At 44.3% G+C, this 9794-nt stretch overlaps 2 protein-coding genes across 2 annotated transcripts; both read left to right on the top strand.

Annotated features, from left to right (window-relative positions):
• The first annotated feature begins 727 nt into the window (after nucleotides 1-727).
• On the top strand, nucleotides 728-5020 carry tmem119a (transmembrane protein 119a). The gene is made up of 2 exons (XM_037481434.2): nucleotides 728-1065; nucleotides 2834-5020. The coding sequence occupies exon 2, from the start codon at nucleotides 2849-2851 to the stop codon at nucleotides 3596-3598; it is 750 nt and encodes a 249-aa protein (XP_037337331.2). The 5' UTR covers nucleotides 728-1065; nucleotides 2834-2848; the 3' UTR covers nucleotides 3599-5020.
• Nucleotides 5021-7871: 2851 nt separating this feature from the next.
• Nucleotides 7872-9748, top strand: si:ch211-191d15.2 (leucine-rich repeat transmembrane protein FLRT3). Its single transcript, XM_037482618.2, has one exon. The coding sequence runs from the start codon at nucleotides 8363-8365 to the stop codon at nucleotides 9746-9748; it is 1386 nt and encodes a 461-aa protein (XP_037338515.2). The 5' UTR covers nucleotides 7872-8362.
• The last annotated feature ends 46 nt before the right edge of the window (nucleotides 9749-9794 follow it).

Genomic DNA, 9794 nt, shown 5'->3' with positions numbered 1-9794 from the left:
GGATATACGAACAATTCATGTTTGGGGAAATTACCAGCCTAATGTATGAATCGTGAAAACTTTACATGACCAACGTTAGATGTTGAGTACAGTCCATTGCATTCTACATGAAGTTAACCAAAGTACTGTTATTGTTTTTCAAACCCCCAAAACAACCAAAGACTATTTCAGTTAACTGTCGCTGTTGCAGCAAAAAATGGAAACAACTTTTCCAAGAAAGTTAATTCCACACAAATGGTAGAAATGAGCCTTTAAGTTTTTTCTCATCCAAAACCTGTGAATTTTATTTTCTTTTTTCCACCTTCCAAATCAGCTGCTGATCAGGTGTAACATCAACCGCTCACTCCATCAGCAGCTTGAAGATGCATCCACATCCTGCTGAAAGAGCATGACGTTTGCATGTTTGCTCTGTACGTGTGTCTCTGGATGAAAGGGGTTGCCTTCCCTCTTGTGCTCTGTAGAGACAGGCTGTAATCAACAAGGACTTAATTAGAGGACTCAGTGGGAGGCAGAGGACTCGTGGGACTCGCCCCGCTAAGTACAGAAATAACCATTTCCCTAAAACATGGGACTCATGTTCTCACTGTCATGTTTCAAAGCTCAGCCTCAGTTTGACTTCCACGAGTGTAATGTTGAATGAGTGAACACACGTTGAGGCACCTTACCTGATCAAACACATTGAGTATTTGTAGACCTTTTGGTATTCATCTTATCTCTGTCATAAACTAAATACTTACTACATTGCTGTTCCCTCCCATTAATCAGAAATAAATGTGGTAAAAAGGACCAATTGCAAACCCCCGGCACAAGGAGGAAGAAGAGTGTGTAAGGGAGGTGGAAAGGGGGAGGAGATGTTAGAAACAGAGGGATGGACATCATTTTTCGCTGTGAGCAGACTTTTTATAGCTCGGTAAAAAAAAACATTCAGTATAACTCAGCGAGGAGGACTGATGCTCGGAAACTCTCACTCTCACTTTCCTCCGGTCACTTTGTCTCCCCTTGATTGTCCTCCTCATCTTCTGTGCTGTGGGCTGTTCAGAGGAGAAACCAAGGATAGCACTTCCTGTAAGTATGTTTTTATGTTTGAAAAGAATTAAATGCAAGTCAAAACCACAGACAAATGTTTAAGGTATTTCAGAGCGATCTGTGTATACAAACTCAAGACACGCTGAGCAAAGGGTCTAATCCTATGATCCATGAGTTCATATTGTTTAAAGTTAGTTCATTAAACTAACGTAACTAAGTACATTTACCTGCATAGCACACTTCCACTTTATGAAACTTGTTTTTGAGTACTTTCACTTCACTTAATACTTACTCATTTCAGGGAGGCGTATTGTACCATTAAATCAATCTATCATTTGTAATTTGATATTTTTCGCGCTATTAGTTTTACTTAGGATTTATTGTGCATGTATTTCATTTGTGTGTGTGTGTGTGTATACATTTTATATTGTTTTACTTGTAAAAGATCGGAATGCTTCTTTATAACCCTCAAGGTTTCTTTTTATTTCAATATCAATGACGTAATTGAGTTTTTTCTGTTTTTCGTGTCTGATCTACTGTATAAGAAGTTGACCTAATAATTATGTATGTATCATGTTAATATATTAAAAACATAATGGTCATGTTTGCAACTCGATGCTTATTTGCTAATTTTTCCCAAACTACAACGTCTCAGACTGAATTTGTAGTAAATGTGTAATTATTAATGGCAAACGCATCCAGGACATGTAGCCTTACAAAAAGCTGCTTCAGTAAATCTAAGGATGTCATGAAATGCTTAAATGTCATGCAATGGGTTAATTGCATATGTGGTGTGTGATGGCCTTCAGTTGAAGGTAATGTGGACCCTCCAGTGAAATAAGGGGAACATAATTATGGGTGTAATTATGAGTATTCAAGGCCAGGTTTGTCCTACAGCTTTACACCCAAGGATGAAGACCCAGCCCACCATGTGGTGCAGCCGAGTATTGAATGCAGGACCACACAGGGAGGGGGGGGCTTCACACTGTGTAATGGGAATCAGAGCAGTAGCAGCTTCACGATGCTGATTAGAAGCTCAGCACTGTGTAATCACTCTGTCTATTCTAAATGCTAACAAGCTGAGCTCTGCACTACTGCTTGGTTTGTATTTGTTAGAGCTTGATTTCACATTGAGAGAAAGAAGGATGCAAGAAAAGTATTATCGGGTCAGGAAGTATATTCAGTTAGTTGTTCCGTCAGTAAATGCTGGTTTTGCTGGAGGCAGAAATATCTCCTGTGTGCTGCTGTGGGCTGCAGCAGCTGCTGCCCAGTGTAAATATAGAGCCCACAGCTTCTGGGCTCCTCTGGAACACAGCTTCCTCCTGACTTTGGTGTGGTGGATGGGTGGCCTCCCTCTACTTCACAAATTATAAGGCCTTCAGCACCAAACTCACTGTCTCCACCCCAAATAAGTAATGGCTGCCCAACTGCCTGCTAAAATAGAACTGGTCCAAGATGGGAACCTGAGTGAAGATGAACACTGCCGTTGCATTTCAGATGGAAACAGATGTTAAAAACACTGCTTTATTCTCTGTTTCATGAAAGACTGCAGTACACAGGTTAGTGTTAGCATTGCATCGTAAGAAATACATTAGGGGTTGTACGATTGTTTAAAAAGTGGGGGAAACATGAACTAAACAAACTGTTGATTAGTGAGCTTTATGGCTGGTAGATGGTTTCTGTACCCACTTTACAGTCTCCTGCTAAGCTAACCATGGCTTTGTCCTTGTGTGTTGGATTTAACATGAAAATAGATGTATTTCCTCATGTGATCCTAAATTCAAGATGCGCATTGCTGTTTTTGCAGGCCTCTGAGGAGAAGATGAAGTCCTGTTTGCTTTTTCTCATCACCTGCGTGACCCTTCTCCCGCTGTGCCGCGCCACTCCTCTCTTCTACAACACATCCATGGACGGCAGCGGAGACGAAGCAGAGCTGGAGCTCCTTTTCCCAACCTCCTTCTCCACGAGAGCCCCTGTCCAGGTCTCCGCTGCCACCGAAGCCCCCAGCCTCACCAGGACCATCACCAACACCATCACCATCACCATGATTCGCCTGAAGGACTTTGTCCTCACTCGAGTTGTGGACTTCCTGCAGGAGAATCTGCTCATCCTCATCGTTGTGACCTCTCTTCTCATCGTCATGGTCTTCATCATCTGCTGCGCCTGTGCAATGAGTCATAAGCGCAAGTTGGAGGCCTATAAGCCCCTCCCTCCTTCAAACAAGAAGCACGTGGCTGATAAAACAGGCGCAGGCAAAAAGTCCAGCGAGCCCCAGGAGAGGCCGTACGCCGTCGACCACGTCAAGAGGGTCCAGACTCAGAGCATGGCCTCCCCCAAGCACCTGCGCGTGCCCTCCAAGGCTCTGGTGGGCGAAAGGGGCAGAGATGTCAGGTCGTCGCCTTGCCAGGAGGTCAGAAAGGTCAGAGAGGCAGAAGAGGCGGAGAAGCGGAGAGAGGAGCCCAAGCACAAGGAGCAGCCAAAGTACCGGGAGGAGGTGCAGCAGAGCTCCAACCCCGGCACCAGCTCAGGCCATTCAGTCTGCACCTGCCACCTGAAAAAAGGCCACCATTAGAGCATGGTCAGGGCTGATGTTGGCCTAAGAGGTGAAACAGATCAGACAGGTTGGTTGTACTTCAAACATGTAGAAACATATTTAGAAAATGCATTTGTGATTGGAATCTGGCCCATTTACAACCACCAAGGAGTGTATTCATGGCGCTCATTAAAAAAACATCCAAAGATTAAACAGTTCAATTTAGAAGTTTGTGAATATGTGAACTATGGCTTGAATAAAAAATGGTGTTGATAGAAGATATGTTTTTAGAAAACAAAATAGTGAGTTGTGTTGCTGCATAAATCCTGTCTATAAATTCTGCACGTCGCAACATATGTTAAAAAGCCAAATGCCAACAACCATTAAACCCTCACAGTGGCTCCTTGTCCTTACTTTAGGTGTGATCAAACAGCTAGCTGTGTTGTTTGTTAGTGATAGCCACAGTTAGCCTTAACTAATATCATATCACTGTGCCATTAAAGTAGCATCACTTGAAACGGCAAAGGAACATTTTTCTTTTAGATTGATTGAGGAGAAAGACGAGAAAAATTATATTTAGAAGGTAATTAAGAATGGAAATCCTTATCATTTCTCTAGATTGAAAGGATAAACAAGTGTTCGTGTGCTTTGATACCGAGTTGTATTACTCCATATGCCTGCCTATAGACAGAGGAATCTCCTCAGCATGTCCTGCTGTACGCTGTGGCTTCTTTTCACCCGCTACAACCAACCAGTCGTTTGGAGCAAAACCTTTGCTGCTGTAAGTAAAGCAAAGTGACACTCCAGTAAACCTGAGTTGTTGGATAAGCAACACAAGAATCTCTTTATATTTACATTCATATTTAGTTTTATGTTATTTTATGTCATATCATATTGTATATTACTCTACAAACCTAATTCACAAATTTTTACACCAAAAGAGCCATTTTTAACAGTGTTACTGGGAAGTTTAAGTAGAAACATACATATATATCTATTATCTATCTGTCTATATATTTATTTGGTTGATAGTTCTGATGTGCATTCAATATAAGTAGAGGTTCTGGGGTAAAAACCTTGTGAATCAGGTTTGTATCTGTAAGAAGTAATACTTATGTTTAAGATAAATCATGTTTTGTTTTCAGTGTAATAATGTGTAACGAGTCAAAACTAGAATACGGAGATAGGTAGTAGTGTTCATCTTTACCTGGTGTAATACAATTAACTTTAACTTATGTTGGCTAAAACAGTGTCTTAAGTTCACGCTTACATATATTTGTCTGACATCATTTAGATATAAATTCTGATTACACTGGAGAAACTAATTTGTAGAAACTCTCCAGCTCCCTAGCCCATCAAGGTAATGACTCTGAGGGCCACACTTTGTTCATGTCTAAAACTCTTGAACCTCGGATTGATGTCCTCACATCACGGTTCCACACGGATAAGTTGTTTACAAAATGGCAGTTTTCTTTGTTTATGTTGAATAAAATTGTTGACAATGATGTTTCTGTCATTTTTGAATTACAGTTTCAATGCAGCCCAAACCATGTATTAGAAAAGTTCATCAAAATAAGGAACTTTGTGTGATTTGCACAATACAACTCTGTATGTTACTCTGTATTTAGTCAATAAACATCAGTTAGGTAACAGAGGTCACAGTCACACTATAATGTTCGATCGGAGTACATTGCAATAATTCATTTTGCTGGAGATCTTCGAACGTACCATTTAAAATACAAGCTGTGCACACACATGCATGTGCACTCACTCTCTCACTCTCTCTCACACACACACACACACACACACACACACACACACACACACACACACACACACACACTTCACTTCACTTCACTTCACTTCCCTTTTTTTTATGATTGGCACTGGTGAGGCAGTTGACACCATCACACCAAAACACAGGCCTGCAGAAGGTATTGGAGCCTGGAGATGACGACGTTCCTCTTTGTCCTTCGCTGGCCACAGTACAAGATTGTTTAAATATTTCAACAGCAGTACACCAGATACATACAGAGCCCTTTGCTCCAAAATAAGATCTCATGGCATGTGTTGTCTTTACAAATCTCCAGACATTGATTTGTTTATTTAACGTTCCGTCAAACGGTAATTTCTTCACTGCAATAACTCTTTTTCAGTTCTGTATGTTAAGACATTTCTACCAAATCCATCTCAATATGGGCACACAAGTCTAAAGTCTATTTAAAATCAGCACAATGCATTGTGAAAATGACTGAAGTAGAATCGTCTTTTAAATAAAGTTTGAGTTGAATCATGACTGGTTCTACACATGGAAGATCAAACATCAGAGATGACAGCACAAAGGCAAGCGTAACGCCGTGGTGGATGAAAGGCGAGCACCAGGCTCACGTTCCCTGCTCTTTTGTCAATGAGGTGCTAAATAATTCGAGCCAATACCCCCCCTTCACTTTCACTCTTCCCACTAGATGATGGGGAAACTCACGGCCAGAGGACCATCCGCCGGCGCTGCCCGTCCACGGCCTGTTTGAGACGTTCAATGTCTGTTTGAGTTCAGGGAACCGTGGTAACCTCACAGAAGGAAGCATTCAATGCACCTCTATTCTTTACCTGTTTTTTTCTTATTACATTCATCACCTCAGCTGGTTTAAATCTTATTTATCGGCTGGTTTAAATCTTATTTATCGAATCGATCCCAGTTTGTGTTTGTGAACGGTGAATCATCAAGGACCACCAATGTTGGTCACGGAGTTCCACAAGGTTCTGTGCTTGGACCGATTCTATTTACCCTGTACATGCTTCCTTTGGGCGACGTTATCAGATAACACCGCATAAACTTCCAATGTTATGCAGACAATACTCAACTGTATCTATCGATCAAGCCAGAAGACACCAACCAACTTGTTAGACTTCAGGATTGTCTTGGAGACATCAAAACTTGGATGACCTGCAACTTCCTGATGTTAAACTCGGAAAAAACGGAAGTTATCATGATAGGCCCAGAGCGCCTTCGAAGTCAGCTGTCACGTGATACAGTCTCTATGGATGGAATTGCTCTGGTATCCAACAGCACCGTCAGAAATCTTGGAGTTCTCTTCGACCAGGATATGTCCTTCAACTCTCATATAAAGAAGACTTCAATGACTGCATTTTTTCATCTACGTAATATATTGAAAATCAGGAACTTCCTGTCTCAAAGTGATGCAGAAAAACTAGTTCATGCATTTGTTACTTCTAGACTGGATTACTGTAATTCTTTGTTATCAGGCTGCTCTTGTAAATCGCTTAAACCTCTCCAGCTGATTCAGAATGCTGCAGCACGTGTATTAACAAGAAGTAAGAAATGGGATCATATAACTCCTGTGTTAACTTCTCTGCACTGGCTTCCTGTTAAATCAAGAATAGAATTTAAGGTACTTCTCCTCACCTACAAGGCACTTGCTGGTGAGGCACCGTCTTATCTTAAAGAGCTTGTTACACCGTATTGCCCTACAAGGCATCTGCGCTTCGTAGATGCTGGGCTACTTGTGGTTCCTAGAGTTCCTAGAGTTATCAAGCTCCTCTTTTGTGGAACCAGCTTCCACTTTCAGTCCGGGGGGCAGACTCGGTCAGTTCATTTAAGATAAAGCTTAAAACGTTCCTCTTTGATATTGCTTATAGTTAGGGCTGGCTCAGGTTAGCCTGGACCAGCCCTTAGTTAAGCTGCTCTAGGCTTAGACTGCCGGGGGACTTCTTAGGACACACCGAGCCCCTCTCTCACTCTCACACTCTCACTCTCTCCTTCCACAATTATCCATGTTTTATTAATGTACATCACTAATTCAGCTTCTTTCCGGGAGTTCTTTGTGCTTTCTCGCCTAGCAGGTCTCCGTGGATCATAGTTTCGTGCGGACCCCGGTTCTGACTCCTGGCATGGCTCTGCTGACACCTGCTGCTGCCATCATCATTACTTTAAATATGATTCATATTACTGTCATCAAAAACCAACATCTTTCTGCTCTCCCTCCCCACAGAAGCCTCTGTGGATGGTGGTCCGACCTGATGGTGCTTGTCCCTGCAGTGGTCCTGCCGTACACCTGTTCTGCTACTTGCAATTACTTGTATCATTTCTGTTAGAGAAATTGATGTATTGTACATCTTTTACATTGTTGATTCTGTACACATGACATCCATTGCAGTCTGTCCATCCCGGCAGAGGGATCCCTCCTCTGACGTTCTCCCTAAGGTTTCTTCCCTTTTTTCCCCATTGAAGGGTTTTTTCATATTTTGGGGAGTTTTACCTGTGCCGATGTGAGGGTTTCGGGACAGAGGATGTTGCATGTGTACAGACTGTAAAGCCCTCTGAGGCAAATTTGCGATTTTGGGCTATACAAAATAAAATAAATTGAATTGAATTGAACCTCGAAGTTCTCTCCCTGTGTATTTTGACTCTTTTCACTGTCTGCCACTGAAGCAATTTTATCTCTAAATCAATTGAATTGGGGAAGAGGATCCAGAATGGGTAACGCGGCACCTTAAGGCTGTCGTTAAACTTTGATGAGCATCTGCCAGGAATTTTCAACGACAGTAGTTATATCTTTAGCGGACCAAATGGGGACAAGTCTGCCCTCCTCCTCCTCCTCCTCCTCAGAGGAGCAGTTGAAACAGGAGGAGAAAATGGTAAGTGCTAAGCCGTTGTTTGTGTACTTGTTGGTGCTGCGTTCTAGAAGTACCCTCTAAGCCGTTCATTAAGGGAGCTTTTCTTCCAAGTGGGAAATGTGCCTGATGTGGTTGTCTCTTGTTCTCCCTTGTGCCTGGCAGTGAGTCATGCTTTGGTGCCAACGCGGTGTTCTCCTGGTGCTCTGTCCTCTAGCCTGCCTCGCAGCACTTCCCTGTCCTCCTGGCTGCTGCTGTCCTCGCCCAGGATTCCTGGTTCTGTGCGAGTCCCTGGGTCTTAGGTCCCTTCCTCGCTCCGTGCCTCTCAGCACCTCGGGTCTGTCCGTGGCCAGAAACCAGCTCTGCAACGTGGACCACCTACTGCGGCCCTTCTCTTCCCTGCAGGAGCTGAGCCTCAGTCACAACCTGCTGGCCCGCTTCCCCCGCGGCCTGCCCTCAAGGCTGGAGTCCCTGCTGCTGCAAGAAAACCGCATCACTTACATCACCTCTGGCGCCCTGCGACACCTGGGGAATCTCACCCTCCTGGATCTGGAGGACAACCGCATCCGTGCCATTCAACCCGGAGCGCTTTTGGGCCTCAGCAAGCTGCAGGTGCTGACTCTGAAGGGGAACAGGCTCACAAGCCTCCCTCTGAACCTTCCTTCTTCACTGACCCATTTAGATCTCTCTGAAAATTGCATCTCTGTCCTGGACCTGCCCTCGCTGTCCGCCCTGGTCAACCTGCAGGTCCTGAGGATCAACAGCAACTGCCTGCGCTCCGTCCCGGAGAGCGCCTTCGACAGGCTGCCGCGTCTCAGATCTGTGGACCTCGCCAACAACCTGTGGGCGTGCGAGTGTGAGATCCTGTATCTCTATCGATGGCTGCTGAGCGGCCGGCCAAGGACGGCAACAGACCTGGTGTGCACCGAGCCGGTCCATCTCGTCCACCACCTGCTTCTGAACCTCTCCGTCTTTACCATCTGTCCTCGGGTCCTGAGGCCAAACGAAAGCAGCCACCAACTGGACCTTAACTCTCCACTGGAAGGAGAGCAGGAGACGCTGGCGGCGAAGCCCACAGGACAGAGCGCAAACAAGAAGGATTTGGGAAGCTCGGCCAGGCGAGAATCACAAGAAAGCACAGTTGGACTCAAGAGTCGCGCGTTGCTTAACTACTACTCTTTAGAGACCCTAACCTATGAGGCGTGTTTATCCCTGAATAAAACACAAACAGTCAGCCCACCCCCTTTAAAAAACACTACTCCAACCCCTCCCATTGAGACACAGAAGGGCAGGGACAACGTCACAGGTCGGACCCCCAAGTATAATGCTACCTTGGCCGAAGGGACACAATCTTTGCTCTCCACAAACACAGATGTTGTCCGACCCACTCGCAGCACACAGCGGGTCATGCTGCACGGCTCTGCTGTGGTCGTCTCTCTGCTCGTCGTGTTATGCGCGTTAGTAATTCTCCTAATGCTGTTAGTGCTGTTATTACTAAGAAAAATACTTTCGCGCCAACAGAGTGTGGCTCCACTTGATGTAGGTTCTGGTGGATGACATCGGCACTGAAAATGGTTTTATTCATTCACGTCGCAATAAGCAC

This window comes from Pungitius pungitius, chromosome 5, assembly GCF_949316345.1.
Source record: "Pungitius pungitius chromosome 5, fPunPun2.1, whole genome shotgun sequence".
NCBI lineage: Eukaryota > Metazoa > Chordata > Actinopteri > Perciformes > Gasterosteidae > Pungitius > Pungitius pungitius.
This window is presented reverse-complemented; position numbering and strand designations above follow the sequence as displayed.

Bases quoted from the DNA above. Each gene is read 5' to 3' on its own strand.
- si:ch211-191d15.2 (XM_037482618.2), top strand. From the start codon at position 8,363: ATGCTTTGGTGCCAACGCGGTGTTCTCCTGGTGCTCTGTCCTCTAGCC.
- tmem119a (XM_037481434.2), top strand. From the start codon at position 2,849: ATGAAGTCCTGTTTGCTTTTTCTCATCACCTGCGTGACCCTTCTCCCG.